Consider the following 20109-nt stretch of genomic DNA (forward strand, 5'->3'; position numbering starts at 1 on the left):
CATTTCAAACTTACAAATTGGATAGTTAGGCTTTTTCATAGAAGATTTCATCTCGTCTGATTTGTATATGCCCGTCTAAAAGACCGGACGTATTATGGGAAAACCCTTGGCGGGCGGGAGGAAGGGCGGGCGACATCCACAAACTTTGTCCGGGGCATTTCTTATTCATGCATGGAGGGATTTTGATGTAACTTGGCACAAATGTTTATCATCATGAAAGGGAATGTCATGCACACAAAGCAGGTCCCAAGATCTAATGTCAAAGTATTTCAGTCATGTAACGGCGGGCAGTTAACCTAACTAGTGTTTCTGGATTCTGTACAAGAACAAACTTGTTCTCCGCAAATAGCTGCCAACTTCCCCACATGAATTATCAGAGGTGGAGGACGAATGGTTTCAGACAGTGTCTTTTATCAATCGTCACGGAGAACATGCGCACCGCCTGGGGATCGAACTCGCGGCCCGCGATCTGTAGACCAACGCTCTCCCAATTCAAGAATGACTTCGTCTTCATGCATGGAAGGATTTTGATGTAACTTGGCACAATTGTTCACCATCAAGAGTCTTGCGCAAATACCAGGTTCGTAGGTCTAAGGTCAATGTCACACTTAGAGGTCAAATGTCAGATACAAGGACAAATTTGTCCGGAGCATTTTTTCTTCATGTATGGAGGGATTTGATGTTACTTGGCAGAAATGTTCACCACCATAAGACGTGGCGTCATGCGCAAGAACCAGGTCCGTAGTACTAAGGTCAAGGTCACACTTCGAGGCCAATAATCAGATACAAGAATGACATTGTCCGGAGCATTTCTTTTTCATGCATGGAGGGATTTTGGTGTAACTTGGCACAATTTTTCACCATTATGAGTTGAGTGTCTTGCGCATTAACCAGGTTCCTTGTTTAGAATTACTTCCCTTTGTTGTTACTATAAATAGCACATATTGTAACTTCCTATTACTGACCGTAGGGAAAATTTGAGACCACTTTTCTGTAGTACATACATGTTACCTGCAATTTTAGGTGTTTTCTGACATATCTCTACCTGGTAAGAATTTTTGTGTGGACTTAGATTCTTTTCTAAATTAACTTCCCTTTGTTGTTACTATCAATTACTTATATTGTAACTATTTTATAATTGACTGTAAGGAAAAACCAAGAGCACTTTTCTGTGGTACAACATAGAAGTTACTTTCAGATTCTAGATGTTTTTTTATCTCTACCTGGAAAGGAACCGCCTCGGTAGCCTAGTGGTAGAGCGTCCGCTTCGAGTGCGGGAGGTCATGGGTTCGATCCCCGGCCGCGTCATACCAAAGACGTAAAAAATGGTACTGGCAGCTTCCTCGCTTGGCGCTCAGCATTAAGAGGATAGTGCTAGGACTGGTCAGCCCGGTGTCAGTATAATGTGACTGGGTGGGGTATCATGCTACGGCGTGATATTCCAGTGAGGCAGCACTATAAAGTTGGGCATTGTGCTCACTGCTACAAGTAGACACCGTCGTTTATATGACTGAAAAATTGTTGAAAAAGACGTTAAACCCGAACACACACACACTACCTGGAAAGGAGTTTTTGTGGACTTAAAAAACAAAATATAGATTTCTTGTGGACTTACATCCCTGTATTGCTTTTTCTTGAAACTTTTTAAACTGGTTGTTAGAATTTGATATGCCATTGTTTGGGCTTACTGTCTACCAAACTTATACAGAATATGTTTAACTATATCATCTATGTCAAGTTCGAAAAGTATAGTTACTTTGGGACATTGTCTTTACAGTTACGACAGACTAAATTCCATTTGAAAATGTATAGAAAATGCTAGTGTAAAGAAATTTGCTACGACGGGTGTATATTGAGACATTCTGACACTTGTAAAAACCTACGAGGTGTTGTCACTTGATCTTCGGCGACGGTGTTGGCTTTGGCGTTGTTTAAGATTTTATGCTCCCCGAAGGGCGAGCATATAGTTGCCGCTTTGTCAGTCCGTCTGTCCGTCCGTCCGTAACACTTTTGTCCGGATTAAAACTTAAAAAGTATTAATGGCATTTGATTGAAACATCACATAATTATAGAGGCCTTTAAGACAAAGTGCAGTGTTAAAGAATCATAACTCTACATTTTTTTTAATTATCTCCGTTTATTATACAAAATAAGGCTTGTCCGGAGCATTACTTGAAAAGCATTAATGGCATTTCCTTTAACCTTCACAAAATGATAGGGAACATTGCCGGGAAGTACACTGTCAAAGAACCATAATTTTACTTTACCCAGTTTTTTTAATTATCTCCCTTTATTTTACAAAATAAGGCTTATCCTGAATATTACTTGAAAAGCATTAAAGGGAAAGGCAATGTTGTTTTTGATGTTTATCCCATCTGCTGGGATTTCTTCAATCAAAGAAGTGAAAAAAAATCAGAATCGACTTAAAAATGAGAAAGTTATGAGCATTTGAATATTTGATCAAAATGGCGGCCATTTTGTTTCCATGGCAACAAAAAATGGCGGATTTATTAAATTTCTAGTCTCATATTAATTGTTTTTACTTATTTTTGTAAAATAATTTATCTATTTCTTCCAGCTATAATGAAAGAAATTACCATGTTTTACATCTTACACTCGAGAATCATATAAAATTAATCTAGTTAAAAGGTTATTGCTAAATAAAGAATTCAGCAGTGTGTAAATGACGTCATAAATACACAAAATGGCTGCCTCCATGATCAGCAATTTTCTTAAGTTTCAAATTGCCATATCTTTCCAATAGTGGTCGCATTTTAAAAATTCTTTCAGCGTTATGAAATGCTTGAGGATGGCTTTCAAATGAAATTAACCTAATGCCAGGTTTCCTTGTCCTTTAGTGGCTTTTGATTCAAACCAAATAATCATAGAGGTCATTGAGACAAAGTGCAGTGTCAAAGAATCTTAACTCTACCTAAATATTGTCCGTCCGTCCGTCCGTCACACATTTTTCAGGAGGATAACTTGTCTGGAGCCTTACTTGAAAAAAATAATGGCATTTCTTTGAATCTTCACAAACTGATAGAGACCATTGACGGAAAGTGAAGTGTCTAAGAATATGCGCGGATCCAGCCAATTTTCTCCGAGGGGGACCGGCTGGCCCCCTTACTAAGACCAGGAAGGTCTTATACGTATCAATCGTTCTAGCTATGACAAAAATGTGTCTTTATACACTAAATAATTTGATGGTGTGTGTGTGTGCGTGCGTGCGTGCGTGTGTTTTAGCCATATAAAAGGACAGGGTTGTCAATAAGTCTTTGGTGACAGGCTGAAATTGAAAAATTGCGGCCCAGCTAGTGGGGTCCGTGGTCATGCCCCCTGGAAAATTTTGAGATTCAGCGCTTCATTTCCTGCATTATGGGCCATTTTAGGAGCATTATAGGACACCTTTTCCGCTGCAATTTTATATACAATATACTCCTTATTTTCACAATTTTAAGGATTAACCTGTTAAATGTGGGCAAAATTATAAAATTAAGTTTTCTTAAAGGTAAAATTTTAGTTTCTTTGAGATAATAAACATAAATATGAATTATGTCGGGGTCGTACGCAGCAGCCACTTATACTTTGAATGCAGTCCTAATGTTACCTTTTTCGAAAAATCAATTTCTTTCGTTCTTCTCTTCTTGCCTTTGTTTAGGATTTTCCAGGCGGGGGAGGGTCCAGACCCCCGAACTCCCCCTCTGGATCCGCGCATGAAGAACCATACCTCTATTATACCTAGTTTCTGTATTATCTTCCTTTATTATATAAAATAAGGCTTGTCCGGAGTATCACTTGAAAAGTATTTATGGCATTTGATTGAAACTTCACATAATCATAGAGGCCATAAAGACAAAGTGCAGTGTCAAAGAATCCTAACTCTACCTTACCTGGTTTTTTAATTATCTCCCTTTATTATATAAAATAAGGCTTGTCTGGAGCCTTACTTGAAAAGTATTAATGGCATTTCATTGAAACTTCACAAAATGATAGGAGCCATTGACGGGAAGTGCAGTGTCAAAGAACCATAACTCAACTTTACCTAGATTTTTAATTATTCTACAAAATAAGGCTTGTCGGGAGCATTGCTTGAAAAGTATCAATGATATTTCATTGAAACTTAATAAAAATGATAGAGGCCATTGCCGGAAAATGCGGTGTCAAAGAACCATAACCATATCATACCTACGTTTTTAATTATCTCCCTAAGACACATGCATTGGGGAGCATCATTCGGTTTCACCGATTCCTTGTTTATTAGGTCCCTGTTTTCTCAAAAACTATTAGAGCTGTAACTTTGAACACCTTTAACCATTAGCCTGCTGGTGGCAAGTGATTTTACCTTTGCGACCAGTGCAGACCAAGATCAGCCTGCACATCCATGCAGTCTAATCATGATCTGCACTGTTCGCTATTCAGTCAGTAAATTTTCAGTGAACATCACTTTGAAACCTAAGTGGTATTGCAAAATTGAATGATTGACCAGTCCATTTTAGAAATTTAGCAGGGTAAAGGTTAAGAGTATTGGTTGAGATTGTTTGTATTAGCTTTGGTCATACGATTCTGGAGTTCAAGATTTCTATATTAATGGATATTACTCATTAAATGGCAACATAGGAACTTTGAAATGTTATATACATGTATGTTAAAATATGTGTCAGGAAATGATACTACGAAAGACAAGTTGAACCCTAATTATAGCTTTTATAGATAAAGGATAGAGAAAGGTTTTTGTACAGTGTCACATATTCAAAGGAAAGCGAAAAGGATTAAATCTACAACTAATTGTGCAAGGCATTTGAATGTGTAACTATAAAATACTATAAGGATTGTTGTTATGCCGCCCGTTATCTCATTCGGTACGACAAAACATTGCAAAAAAGTCACATTGCGACATTACAACCCGAAAGAAGCGACAATATCCACATGATGCTGGACAAGAAGATACGATGCGTGACACGAGTGTCGCTACAGTGCGAAACAAAGAAACGACAGTACAACGCGACACATGACACAATTGTCGCGATATATCGCCTCGCATAATTATAATTTCATATTTAAAAATAATATATAGAAGAACCATGTTTTAATATATCTCAACAATACGAAGAGGTTATACGACTGCAGAAGTATCAAATGGTGAAGGCTGTATGGCGCCAAATAATACGTTGTCGTAACGTCAATACTGCCGGGTTTTATCACAAATGTGCGTGGATTTTTATATTAGAATGTTGAATATTGCGTCCTTTTGTCGCTTTGTTGCATCGCAATTGTTATGCTTCGATCAAACAGGCTTAGTGGCGATATATGAGGGCCTCAACAGGATTCCGTAAGTTAGGCAATAAAGTGAGTAGTGCAGGCATAAACATACAGTATGAATTTGTACAAACATAAAACACTAGGCAGGTGTATTTTTAAATGTCCTTCACTGTTGAATAATATGCAGCTCTACATTTATAAACAGCAGCTCTTCATATACAGGTCGAAAATTAAGAGTTAAAAACTGTTAAATTAAGACATTCGTTACACTAGATGTTATATCGTTTTACACGAACATTCCTCAAACGGATGTGATGGACGCATGTAGAGGATCCCCCCTAAAAATACCATGGAATAAAATATGTGAACTGATTACTTTAGTTCTGAAAAATAATAATTTTCAATTTAACGGTGATCATTGGGACAGTCACGGAAAGTAATCAAATGACTTAAATACTTTCCCAGATGACTTGAACAATTTTCAGCCATCAATAAAATTTACTTCATACATTTACGCTACCCCTTAGAGTAAATTGATGCATTTTAATCAAAATATATAACATCTTTATTTACTTTGTAATTATCTTCAAGTATAGTCATGAAATGAAATAGAAATAACAAAGTGATAACTGAAGTAATAATCATATCATCATCATAAAAAGCAGCAGTAGCAGTATTAATAATAATGATAATAACGAAATTAATTGAAAAATAAAATAGAAATATGATTATAATTTTATCTGAAATTACCAATGATTGCACTTGCGGACACCAGATCGTGCATATATAAAGTATATAATCATGATTACATTACATTGTTAAAATCACAGGTTCAATAAATGTATACACTGAGCACGATAATCAAAACTAAAAAAGGTGCATAGACTTGTTCTGGCAAATGAAAACTGCGGGAGATGAAGTTGTTCATGGGCAAAGCGTAAGAATTCTGATCCAGATGTCGCAAGTTCGAATACTGATGAGAGCCGGTATTGAACGAAGTCTTCGTTTACCACTGCGTTAGTAAGATTATAGTAATAGGAACATTTTTGATGTTCAAAATATCATTGACAATTTTAAATTTATCTCCAAAAACAATTTCAATGTATCATTTTCCTTAATAAAAGGGTATATAGGATTTTCAAAATTCTGAACGTTAATGTCAGCATGTGAACCAACTTGCTTATACATTTGTATTAGACTACATTGATGTCTTTCTTCCTTAAATATGTCGTTAAATTTTAATAATGTTACCAGTTTAGTGGACCAGACAGGACGAATTATAGTGGTCATGGATACGGCTTCACACAATGCATACATGTGTAAAAATGAATTTATTTCGTCTGTCTTAGAACGAAATTCACGTAATGTTGTTGTTTTTTAAACATGTAGCGTCTTGTTCACAGTTTATTAATATACACGTGATTCGAAAAGCTATATCTGCAGTCTTAAAAGTATCAGTTTGTATCCTTATTTAAATATTGTACACCATAATATTATGCGATTCATTCAACACTTTCATACACTATTAATTATTGGGGTTGTTATTGACCCTCTACGGAAATGAGTAGGGTCAGTATGCTTTATAGAGGGCGAGGCGAAGCCACTTAATTACTTCTCCCGGGCAAGTAGGATAGCTCCCTCGTTCATTGAATAGTTAACCTAAAAATGAAACGTTAACTCATAATTAAGGAAGAAATGTTTTGCTTTAATTTAACATTTTGAATTGCAGTTCTCATGTAGGGTCACCCACTGACCCTCTATAGAAATATAGGGGGCAACCACGTGACACTACTCAACCAATGAAAGGGCTAGAATCTGGTGGGAGGTAAAACAAAAACGATTATGCGGTAGTCAGGATGAAACATTATTAATTAGGCAACGATAGAAGAGTTTTAATGCAGCTGTGAACAAATGCATACAATATATTTATTCAAACTTTAATGGAAAAAAAAGGTAGACTCACTTGATGTAATAGCACAAAGTTTATTCTTACAATGTAAGTAGATCCTACAAACTATGTGTGTATTACGCAAAACAGTTTACGAGGAAACGTCGTTTTAAAGCAATTCAATATAAAAAGAACTGTATATGTGATATTCAATTACCAACGTTATTAACTCACGCAGACGTCGTCTAGACGGAAATGACGTCAATAGATATACAAAATAACAACTATTAATATTTCGTTAAACCTACTTTTGAGCAATAAAATGGTAAATCAAACATTCGGTACCGATTCTAAAATGAGCAGGTTTCCTCTGGTTTCCCGGGCCCTCAGGCAATTTTAGGTATACAATCAGTGGCTCAGCTGATATGTCGAAAGCTCAGCAAAGCGTTTGTTTTTTTCAAAAGAATCTATTTAAATTATTTACAGCAAATTTGATTTCATGTCCATTTTCGAGTTTTACCAGTTGCAGCAATAAAACGTGACATCATTTAATGCGGTGTCGTCACAGAGTGACCCACAGCCAGCTTTAACCTTTGTCTTCAGACCGCAAATAGCTTGACCGCGAGGGCAACTATCACTCCACTTGCCATGCTCTTCCCAAGCACGACGCCCAGATGATAGTACAAACTGGTCTTCTCTGATACGGCCACCTAAATCGCGACACTTGAATTCTACAAAGTTTGCCGAAGTGTCATCATAATTTGAACTTCCCTGAAATTATAACAGCATTTCCGTGACTATGAGCATGTGAAAAGTGACGGAATTATGTGACATAGTCTTTTAAGCACTGCGTACTCTCATTCCTCCAACTAAATATTGCTAACATGGTATACACCTGGCACGCAGAACCGAGGAAGCTTCTGAAATTGGGCCACCTTCTGTATTTTGCACTTGTCATCCCACTAATATTACTAACAGTCATCCGGACGAGTCGCCCTTATGAGTTGCCGGTGGCAACTTAAAATTAACTTAACAAACAAACAAATCACAAGCCGCTTGAAATCAAAGAGCAAACCCAGTCTTTAGAAATAAATATATACCAATGTTTTTTGAAAAATGATAAATATACATGTAGACAGGTCATTTATCACTCTTGTAATTATAAGGTATAGTAAATTTGGCTGAGGCAAAGCCAACGATATTAATGTAAATGGTGCAAAGTATAACTTACCTGTTTTTCAGCTTGAAGTGAGAATGCGGTAAGAACGCGGTTTGATCCACAGGTACTATAGCCTTCCCAATCACCCCATGGTCCTACGGCTGAAGTTGGAGTCCCTCCGTATCCTCCGTCTGGATACTCGCAAATGAGTTTTATACCATTCAAGGCAGTATCGTCACCATCTCCTTGGTCAGGTTCAATCTGCATTTAAAGGAGAGCGATAATTTTCCTTTCACCATTAAGTTCGTGAATGGAAGTGAAAAAAAGTCTCATAAAAGTTTATTTTTTCGCAAATTTGAGCTTAATCGTAAGGAATAGATAAGCGTCTCCGTCCTGGTCTATATTTGTCCCATATGTTAGTATTTTAGCCCCAGCCGTCTCTATATTTAGAATTCAGGAAATTCCATTCATGCATTCTTTAAATTGGCATTAAAATTGCAGTTGCAAGGGAATTTTTACACATATAAATGACATACATTTGATTTTATTTAACCACTAATTAACACATGGATTTCCGTACCAGCCGAGAAATGCTGTTCAAAGTAGCATACAAAGAACATTTTTAAACGTCATTATGGGAGAGTTCTCTCTGGTATGACTAATTTGTACCAAGCAATGTAATCAACTTTACAATATTTTTTTTTTCAAATAATGTTTCAATACAAATAATTGAGCCGCACCATGAGAAAACCAACATAGTGCATTTGTGACCAGCACGGATCCAGACCAGCCTGCGCAGTCTGGTCAGGATCCATGCTGTTCGCTAACGGTTTCTCTAATTGCAATAGGGTTTGAAGGCGAACAGTATGGATCCATGCTGGTCGCATATGCACTTTGTTGATTTTCTTATGGTGCGACTCATATTTATTTATGCATGTCATACCTTCAAGTCATATCCAACTGCATATGCCCCTTCTTCGCAAAATTGTGCTGCGCCCCATTCACCCGCCTTTCCTCCATTAGGTACATTGAGCGTAAGGGTAGAGATAAGGTCTGTGATCTCATCAACTAAAAAAGCAATCCAGTGTCAATATTTATGAATTACAACGTTAGATGAATATATGACTTTATGAAATAATGACTAGAAACATAAATTTAGAAAGTCATCAATTGTACCGAATGCTGTGATTCAATGATACTCTTGTTTCTAATTTTTTTTTTTTCTTTATTTTTTTTTCTTTTTGGAGGTCCGGGGATTATCGGTTGGTAGCATTTTGATGACAATTAAGATTTACTGCAACATCTCATCTGGAGTTGTATTCAAATATGCTTTTCATACCCTATTACTATCATTTTGTGGCCATGCGATAGAAAAAGGGGTAATTTATTCAAAAGTGTAAGAAACCTATTAATTAAAATTGAAAAATATGATTTATACTAGCAAGGCAAGCAAAATGGTAAATGCTGACAAGTGTAAATAAGTAAAATATTTTGTTGAAAAGAGAAAGAAAAGAATTATGTCATATATATACGAGAAAATGGATTTTTATATGAATTCTACTCTCTTATGACTGCACATATGACGAATTAGTATTACTTGATGCTTAACTTAACTTTTTTCCCAAGGTATAAAATGTAATTGTGATAAAGAGGATGCCAATTTAGTAAACTACATTTTGTACAAAACTCTTAAATTACACATTAATTACTTTGTGTTCAAATATAAAGTTAAGATAAATGGTCCACACGCCAAATGCCTTTCAACAGAAAATTATAATGTGGTAAGACCCGTCTCGTGTTTTTAATCAGTCTATAATGCGGTGAGGCCCGTCTCGTGTTTTTAATCGGTCTATAATCTGGTGAGGCCCGTCTCGTGTTTTTAATCAGTCTATTATGTGATAAGGCGCGTCTCGTGTTTCTGCGATTAATGGAAACAACTTGGAAACTTTCTAACTGGCAAAATATCCGCCGCAGTTTAACTTTGTATACCCGGACTTTTTCCCCTTATACATTCGCTGCTAAAGTAATCCAGCGAAAATGGTTATTTAATATGCGAATAAGGCAAGAGTTTGATGCTATTAAAACATTATTGCTCCTTAGGTCGACTTTAGGTCAGAGACCACCAATTCAAAAAAGTACATGGAACTTACTGAGAATGAGGTGAGTGTATACCTGGGAATAAGGTAATGTCTGTGCATTCTGATTGGTCAGTTATGTAAACAAACCCAAGAATTGATTTTTTTCAACATCGAGATTTTTCACTGCATTTACAGAATTTTATTATACGTTTTGGCAAAATTTTCTACATTTTATGTGTGTTGAAAAAAAAAGTTTTATCAAATGAATTTCTCCCGCAATGCCAACGATGTAAACAGGAGGTCATCTCATATTTAAATAAAGTATAACTATTCATAATGTTTTCGTCCGATATTTTGGTAGATCTAAGATAGTTCTTGAAAAACATGTAATTAGATATACATGTTTCGATATATGGAAGGCCGTACATGCCATAATGTTATACTAGAGTAATGTAAGTCTAAGGGAAAACAATTGGTGGTTTCTAACCAATAAGTTCTTTTTCCAGTTCAACGCATCGAGACTTTTTGTCTAGCATTTGACTGACGGGACTACAAATTCACATCGCATTCGCAGTATGTCGAATATGACTTGAAAAAATGGAATTTATAGCTTACAAATTTCATCGAGATTTTCAGATAAGCGAACTTTTAGATAGCGAGTTTAAACTTTAGTTATGTTTTAAATGATTTATAAAGCTTTCAGAGGCGAAGGCTAAGTGATTTCTGACTTTATAAGAGGTCAAACATTTTGCAGTATGGTCTAAACACACAAGGTTATTAGAAAATCAATTTAACATATTTGACATATGAGCCGCGCCATGAGAAAACCAACATAGTGCATTTGCGACCAGCATGGATCCAGACAAGCCTGCGCATCCGCACAGTCTGGTCAGGATCCATACTGTTCGCTTTAAAAGCCAATTGTTATTAAAGAAACCGTTAGCGAACAGCATGGATCCTGACCAGACTGCGCGGATGCGCAAGCTGGTCTGGATCCATGCTGGTCGCAAGGCCACTATGTTGGTTTTCTCATAGTCCGGCCCACATAATGTTTGATAAGTGGTAGTAAATCTTAAAGAAGTGAAGAAAAATCAGTGTATTTCCTTATTAAAAGTGTATTCACCGTCACTATGTTCTTGAAGTTTGTTGGTAGGAATTGAATCCCTTTGTTCCTTAAAACCAGACGAATCCCTTTGTTCTTTAAAATTCGACGCATCCCTTTGTTCCTTTAAACCAAAAATATCTCTTTGTTCCTTGAAATCATACGAATTCCTTTCTTCCTTAAAACGAAGCGAATCCCTTTCTTCCTTAAAGCGAGACGAATCTCTTTCTTCCTTAAAACGGGGGGAATCCCTTTGTTCCTTAAAATTAGACGAATCCCTTTCTTCTTTAAAACGGGGAGAATCCCTTTGTTCCTTAAAACCAGATGAATCCCTTTGTTTCTTAAAACCAAATGAATCTCTTTCTTCCTTAAAACCGGACAAATCCCTTTCTTCCTTAAAACCAGACGAATCTCTTTGTTCTTGAAAATAAGGAGAATCCCTTTGTTCCTTAAAACGAGAAGAATCTCTTTGTTCCTTAAATTCTAATGGATATAAAAAGCCTCTTTGTTCCTTAAAACCAGACGAATCTCTTTCTTCTTTAAAATGGGGAGACTCTCTCAGTTCCTTAGAACCAGACGAATCCCTCTGTTCCTTGAAACCAATTGAATCTCTCTGTTCCTTAAAACGAGGAGAACGCTTTAGTTCCTTAAAACTAGATGAACCTCTTTGTTCCTTAAAACCAGACGAATTCCTTTCTTTCTTAAAACCAAACGAATTTCTTTCTTCCTTAAAACGAGGAGAATCCCTTTGTTCCTTAAAATTAGACGAACCCCTTTCTTCTTTAAAACGGGGAGAATCCCTCTGTTCCTTAAAACCAGACGAATCTCTTTCTTCCTTAAAACGAGGAGAATCCCTTTGTTCCTTAAAACCAAACGAATCTCTTTCTTCTTTAAAACGGGGAGAATCCCTCTGTTCCTTAAAACCAGACGAACCCCTTTCTTCTTTAAAACGGGGAGAATCCCTCTGTTCCTTAAAACCAGACGAATCTCTTTCTTCCTTAAAACGAGGAGAATCCCTTTGTTCCTTAAAACCAAACGAATCTCTTTCTTCCTTAAAACGAGGAGAATCCCTTTGTTCCTTAAAACTAAACGAATCTCTTTCTTCCTTAAAACGAGGAGAATCCCTTTGTTCCTCAAAACCAGATGAATCCCTCTGTTCCTTGAAACCAATTGAATCTCTCTGTTCCTTAAAACGAGGAGAACGCTTCAGTTCCTTAAAACTAGATGAACCTCTTTGTTCCATAAAACCAGACGAATCCCTTTCTTCCTTAAAACCAAACAAATTTCTTTCTTCCTTAAAATGAGGAGAATCCCTTCGTTCCTTAAAATTAGACGAACCCCTTTCTTCTTTAAAACGGGGAGAATCCCTCTGTTCCTTAAAACCAGACGAATCTCTTCTTTCCTTAAAACGAGGAGAATCCCTTTGTTCCTTAAAACCAAACGAATCTCTTTCTTCCTTAAAACGGGGAGAATCCCTTTGTTCCTTAAAACCGGACGAATCCCTTTGTTCCTTAAAACCAAACGAATCTCTTTCTTCCTTAAAACGAGGAGAATCCCTTTGTTCCTTAAAACCGGACGAATCCCTTTGTTCCTTAAAACCAAACGAATCTATTTCTTCCTTAAAATCAGGCGAATCCCTTTGTTTCTTAAAACCAGGCGAATCCCGTTGTTTCTTAAAACCAGGCGAATCCCTTTGTTCCTTAAAACCAGGCGAATCCTTTTGTTCCTTAAAACCAGGCGAATCCCTTTGTTCCTTAAAACCAGACGAATCCCTTTGTTCCTTAAAACCAAACGAAGCTCTTTGTTCTTTGAAACGAGACAAATCTCTTTGTTCCTTGAAACTGGGAGAATCTCTTTGTTCCTTAAAATTGAGAGAATCTCTTTGTTCTTTAAAACCAGACGAATCTCTTTGTTCCTTGAAGCCAATTGTATTCCTCTGTTCTTTAAAACGAGGAGAATTCTTTGGTTCCATAAACCCAGACGAATCTCTTTGTTCCTTAAATCCAGACGAATCTCTCTGTTCCTTAAAAACAGACGAATCCCTTTCTTCCTTAAAACCAGAAGTACTACTCTGTTTCTTAAAACCAAATGCTAATGCAGTAATGCAAAGCAAACATAAAATTCGAAGACAAAGCATATTTGCTTTAAATCTAAACTCAGCAAAAAAGTTTATCGCCAGACTATATCCAACAAACGCGGCTGTTTTTATATCCTTCTGGAACGGAATTGAAAACACCTTGTTTTATTTTAAGCTCCAGTTTTCTGTCAATCATATTGAGGATTTCCAATAATTCCACTTTTCTGTCAATCACGTTTAGAATTTCCAATGTAAATCTGCTTTTCCGCGTTTATAAGACATAAATTGCACGTTTGGATCATCAAAGGCGCAAATACGCTTAATCATTTGTTAAGTCTGGAATATCAAATTACATTCATCTGCTGTGACTTCTCGATTTTTTTTTAATTTAACAATATACTACAGTACAGTGTCTACTAGTGTTTTGTTGGCAACTTTCAATATTTTGTGCGTACATTTTTTTTAAACTGGCTTACTGATTATTACATGACTCTTCATATAAAGTTTCAGTCGATAGTTTTTTGCTTAGCTTTTTGTCAGACAACTCTGTGTGTAGGATTGCTAAAAAACATAACTGTAAAAATCCATTTTTTGATAAATCCCAATTTGAGCTGAGCCATGAGAAAACCAACATAGTGGCTTTGCGACCAGCAGGATCCATGCTGTTCGCTTTTAAAGCCTACTGCAATTAGAGAAACAGTTAAGCGAACAGCATAGATGCGCAGGCTGGTCTGGATCCATGCTGGTCGCAAACCCACTATGTTGATTTTCTCATGGCGCGGCTCAAATATTTTATTTACGAGTATAGCTTTACTGTCTTCCATAAGAAGATAAATGTAAAACTGGCTCATATAGATTTTACTAAAAAATGGGAAAATACTGTGAACTCCCTTACTGGAGTTAGTAAACGAGGTGGCAATCAATTACCTACCTATAATTGTTTTAAGCAGAAAATAAACCAGAAAATTATTGTAAAACTATATCATTTCGATTACATAGGTCCGCTTTGGCTAAATTGTGGTGTGGTGTTGCACCATTAAGACTGGAAGGTATGAAAAATTGCCAGATAATGAAAGGTTATGTCCCTTTTGTAAGGACCAGATAGAAAATGAAAGAAAAACATGTTCTTATGAAATGATTTGTATAGAAAAGCTAGACATATAAATGAGAATTTTATGAATATGTCTGAAAATGATCAGTTCATATTTACTTTTACTAGGGGAGAAAAGACATATTTTACGGCCAAAACCTGTTGTTTTTTTTTTATTGTGAGACGAAGTAATGAATTTATATATAAATTATGACTTGTATATTTTATGTAATATAATACTTTTAAATGTTAGAATATATCTGAAGTGTTTTAAACCATGTATTAAATCATAACAGCTTTTGCTTATGGTTTCATGATTAGGTCTTACACCTATTTTAACTAGATTTTTACAGACAGTATTTGAGCCGCACCATGATAAAAACCAACATAGTGCATTTGCGACCAGCATGGATCCAGACCAGCCTGCACATCCACGCAGTCTGGTCAGGATCCATGCTGTTCGCTAGCGGTTTCTCTAATTGCAATAGGCTTTGAAAGCGAACAGCATGGATCCTGATCTGGATCCATGCTGTTCGCAAATGCAAGTTATGTTTGTTTTCTCATGGTGCGGCTCATTTGCTGTTTTCTTAAGACTATGTAACATTTACTCTCTGTAAAATTAACATTGTTGATATGTCTTTTAAGTGCTTAACACAGGTTACACATGCTAGAATAAAATGTGTTCAGGTCAAATGTGATAAGTAGTAAGTAGATATTATCAGAAGTGTACTTGGTTTTACCATGGGTTGTTTTAAAAACTGCATATGAATATTTTAGATTCCAGCAGGAACTTTTAATATAATTGAATTAGGAACTATGTTTTAAAAGATGATTGATAGATTCTTAATTTTAGAAATAGTCTCATGCAATTCAAAATTGAGAGCTTTTGTGCACTTTACACTGTTTTATTTTGTATATGTAAATGGTGTACATTGATGAGACATAAAACAAATATGATAACACATATTGAGAATGTGTTAAAGTTTTAAAGGTACTTTCATTATTTTTTTTTTTTTTTGTTTGATTGTTCGTTTGTTTGCAGAAAGCTGTTTTGCCATCAGCAAGTGCGCTGTTGTTAAGCAATAGATGAAGTAAAAATAGTTAATCTTTTCTATTTTATTTATTTTGAAAGCTATATCAGGGCCTCAATTAATGCAGAGAAGTAAAATGTTTCTGGTGAAAATCTAATTGTATAAGTGAATGGTTTGCATGTTTCTTCTTTCATAACTGCTTCAAAAAAGTAGGTCAAACTTTGTCGCTCTTTGAAAATACCCAAACACACTTTGGTTAAGGTTGTTGAAATATCCCATTATCTATCAAATGCAAATGTAAAATGTAAAACTATGCAAGTGTGTACTGTCACCTTAACGCATTGGTCGAGAGGGCTAAGACGCTTTCCTACGGAGGTGAAGGCCCCGGGTTCGATTCCTAGCTACTCCCATTGCGGTGTGTCCTTGAGCAAGACACTTTATCAGAATTGCCTCAGTCGACCAAGCTGTAAATGGGTACTAGCAAATTACGTGGGGTAAGGTGTAATTGGTTTTAACTGTTCTTAAAATCGGGTCGCTTAACATCTCTACAGAGCTTATAAAGCAACGATAGTTAACCTTTGACCTTTTTAACATGACTCCGTATCAGCTGTTCCTTTCTAGCTTTTTTCGTAAAGCTTCACTTGTTCGACATACACTGTCAGGCAATGTTTAAGAGATTTGTTAAAACTGTTGTGTTGTTCGATTTGTTAAGTGTATTATAGATACTTTTGTTACATTTTTTCGAAATGATATAACGTTTTTTATATAAAACAGCAATCCAACCGAAACACAAGATCCTGAAGTTATGATAATCAAGACAAACTGAAAATGAGTCAATTCTAAAACCTACATATTGCTTTAAAGTGTTGAATATCCCAATAGCTATCGAACAAAAATGAAATTAAAGAAATACATAGTTCTTAAAAGTTTTTCACTATAAAGACGAATAATTACAAAAAAGAAGATATTTAGGGACTATGCAAATATGGCATGCTCTATGTAAAAAAAAACAACTTTTGTGACGATGTTTAAGTATATTTTTGGAGATTGTTTGCAATGGCTTTAGTGATAATGACTGCATTCTTGGGTTCTAATTTTTATAAAAAAAATTGGAAATAACTCATTAAAACGCAACGTATGTCAGCAAAGAAACTGCAAAAAAAACAACAACAATACTCATTACAGCATATATATATTTTATTGATAGACAAAGGTTTTTGCACACACACATACATTCAAGGGAAAGCGAAAGGTATTAAAATTGCATCTACTTTGAATTCTTTGTGTAACTACGGTATACTGTTAGGGTTTTGTGATGTCGTCTCATTAGGTACGACAAAACGATGCAACATAATTGCATTGCGACATTACGACAGTGTCCACATCAGGTAGATCCATGACAATTGTGTTGCTACAATGCGACATAAAAAAACACATCACGACATGACAAACGGCACAACTGTCACTGTTTAAAGCGTGGCATTCTCCTAATTTCCTATTGCTGAATATTGCGACCTGATGTCGCTTTGTTGTCTCGCAATTGTTATGCGTCGACCAAACAGCCTTAATGACGATTGACGGCCTCAACAGGATTCCCTAAGTTACTAATACGGAAATATAGACGAATATAAAAGTATGCATTATTAGAAATACATCTGATTCAAACAATAGATGTTTGTAAGACAGCCTGCTCGACTATAGGAAAGAAATTACTACAATGATAAGGATACTAATAAACATTTAGTTACAAACTATGAATTCTTACACACAATGTACCAGAAGTTCTAAATTCAAACAGGGCCGTAATTTGCCAAGAAATGCAACCAAGAGTTATCTGACTTGGTTTTCTATGTAGGTTTGAAAGCTATGTATATTCTATGTGTAGTTTCAGTCCAACATCTATAGGCCTACTTGTTATTGAGATACAGCTTTGTATTAGAAACTTGCAAGCAAAAGTTAAATCTTATTTTCAAAGCCTAGAAAGGGCAATAATTCGTTAAACAAAGTCAACATAGAATTATCTAACTTGGTTATGTAAGTACATTAGATGGGTAGGAAACCTTTCGTGAAGTTTCAATATTGAACTGTTGCTGAGATACAGCTTGACAAAACTTTCTATGTCAAAAATGGCAATAGTTTGCTAAACAAAATCAACCATAGGTTTGATTTGCAGGAAACATTGTGTGAAGTTACAATTCAACATTATGTAATTAGTGTGATATAATCTGAAAGTTACTTACATGCAAACCTTTTGTTAGTCGAAAAAGAGTCAATATTATATAATTCGAGTTAAGCTGCACATAGCATATAACTAATATACATGTATATATATTTATATATTGGTTATTTATCTTTTGCAGGCAACAAAAGCTTTGTACATTAAAATCTACAAAAAAAACTATTTTACTACGCCTAACCGAGGTTCATACAAAGCATACAGATAAGATTTAAAGTCTTTAGTTTTTTAATCAAAAGGTCTGTATTCTGATATTTATGTTCACCATGGCAAACCTCTAAAAAGTATAACAAGAATGACCAGTTCAGAAGCTCGCATCTTGAGAAAAAGAGCATTGCTAAAAGAAGGCTTTGACTCAAGGATGTGCCCGATTTAACTTACGGTCTGATTGAATGACCGGTTATTTGTTTAGTAATACAAAATATAAGTATAATTTTACCTTTTTTTCAAACATTACAATGAATTGTTCTTAAGTAAGATCTTCAATATAACAAAAGCATACATTTTGAAATATTGTCTTACATAAATGTCATTCCTAAACTGTTTAATCTTTACCCTGCTAAATTTCTAAAATGGACCGGTCTATCATTCAATTTGGGCAATACCATTTATTATTCAAAGGGGTGTTCACTCAAAATCTACTGACTAATTAGCGAACAGTGCAGGCTGATCTTAGTCTGCACTGGCCGCAAAGGCTGAATCACTTATCACCAAAGGCGGACCGGCCAATATGTCTGAACTAAGGTGCTGAGCATTATTTGTAGTTAAATTTGCCCGCCGCATGTAGCCCTTTTAAGGCTGTGATTCGTATTAATATATTGTGTTGTCCCAGATATAAAAGGTCGTAAGTACTTTTGTGAAAACTGAAAAAAAAAACACTATATCTCGTATTGTATATTTTGCTTTACAGTTTTAACACCGAAACGGCTCGTATCCGTATTTTGACCTCATAGTGACAGCTTTTAGACTGTCATAAAATTACTGAGCAGAACATATTTAAAAATTATCTTTACGTCTTTTTTTACAGTCGTCAATAATAAAAGGTCGTATCTGCTACTTACAATATAATAACTATAACATAGGTTGTAAGTGGCAGATCCGTCTTTTTTCTGTAAAGCGTAAAAAATTGTTTGTTTCCGGTATCCCGACCTACCCTAAATTTTTGACCCGACCCTAAATGTTTTTTATGGCCTTGGAGAATATCTTTTTCAACTTGTTAACAAAAAGTTGCAAAACTTCACTTCACTTTTTATGCTTTAAACATGGCCAGTGATGTTAGAAATCAACTTACTGATGCTCTAAAGGCATAACCCTCTTACCTGTATTCATTTTTTGACACAAAAATAATTTCCGAAAAGTCTCCCTTAATAAAAAAAATAATTCAAAAAAAATCTGACCTACCTACCCTATTTTTTTAGCGTGTTACCGGAAACAAAGAATTTTTTTAGGCCAAATAGACATTTCTAACACCTAACGAACAAAATGAGTCTTAAGTAACAGATACAACTATATAATAACGCAATGTCACTTTTAGCTCAATTAACAGTGTCAAACAAGAAAGATTTTATGTTCGAGTTAGGGCCCTTTCAATCTTTCAATGCCGTTTCCGAAGAATGTATAAAGTTACGACCTTATATTTCTGGAACGCCAATTAGTAGCATGAACATAATATGTATGCGAAGCACAAAAATGCACATGTACTTCGTGCAAAATATTGATGAATTCAACCATTTCAGTCAGTGAAGTTCGCTCATTGATTAACAATATATAGGAGAGCTATGATAGATGCTAGTTTGGTTTTATTGTTATCCAAGGCAATGGATACTTATGATCGAATTTTGAAGTATGAAGATTTTTGTTTCATACAATATCTCAAAATTGCCAAGCCTATATACATGATAACAAAGTGTTATTTTAACTTACACTCTTATAAAATGTACTTTATGCTTAACGTGACATAGTATCAGATAAAACACTAATTAAATAAAGCAAATCATATTACTCCGATGCTTTTAACTTTTAAAATTTCAAACAGGTGATTGTCAATTTCTTATTTAAATTCTACGTTCTCCATTCAGTTCATGTCCGTTTCATTTGTCACCAGTTATAAAATCTCCATTCAGTTCATGTCCGTTTTACCAGTTGCAACAATAAAATATGACATCATTTAATGTAGTGTCATCACACAA

At 35.4% G+C, this 20109-nt stretch overlaps 1 protein-coding gene across 1 annotated transcript; it reads right to left on the reverse strand.

Annotated features, from left to right (window-relative positions):
* Positions 1-7222: 7222 nt before the first annotated feature.
* On the reverse strand, positions 7223-13646 carry LOC128558529 (trichohyalin-like). The gene is made up of 4 exons (XM_053548122.1): positions 11508-13646; positions 9250-9374; positions 8379-8567; positions 7223-7918 (listed from the first exon to the last, which is right to left on the reverse strand). Exons 1-4 carry the CDS (start codon positions 13621-13623, stop codon positions 7664-7666), a joined length of 2685 nt encoding a protein of 894 aa, XP_053404097.1. The 5' UTR covers positions 13624-13646; the 3' UTR covers positions 7223-7663.
* Positions 13647-20109: the final 6463 nt, after the last annotated feature.

Source organism: Mercenaria mercenaria, chromosome 1 (assembly GCF_021730395.1).
Source record: "Mercenaria mercenaria strain notata chromosome 1, MADL_Memer_1, whole genome shotgun sequence".
Lineage (NCBI taxonomy): Eukaryota > Metazoa > Mollusca > Bivalvia > Venerida > Veneridae > Mercenaria > Mercenaria mercenaria.

Coding starts and splice junctions, on each gene's coding strand:
- LOC128558529 (XM_053548122.1), bottom strand. CDS start 13,623: ATGCTTTGTCTTCGAATTTTATGTTTGCTTTGCATTACTGCATTAGCA. Junction 8,568..9,249: donor CAGTTGGATATGACTTGAAG/GTATGACATGCA, acceptor CTTTAAATGCAG/ATTGAACCTGACCAAGGAGA. Junction 7,919..8,378: donor CACTTCAAGCTGAAAAACAG/GTAAGTTATACT, acceptor TTATAATTTCAG/GGAAGTTCAAATTATGATGA.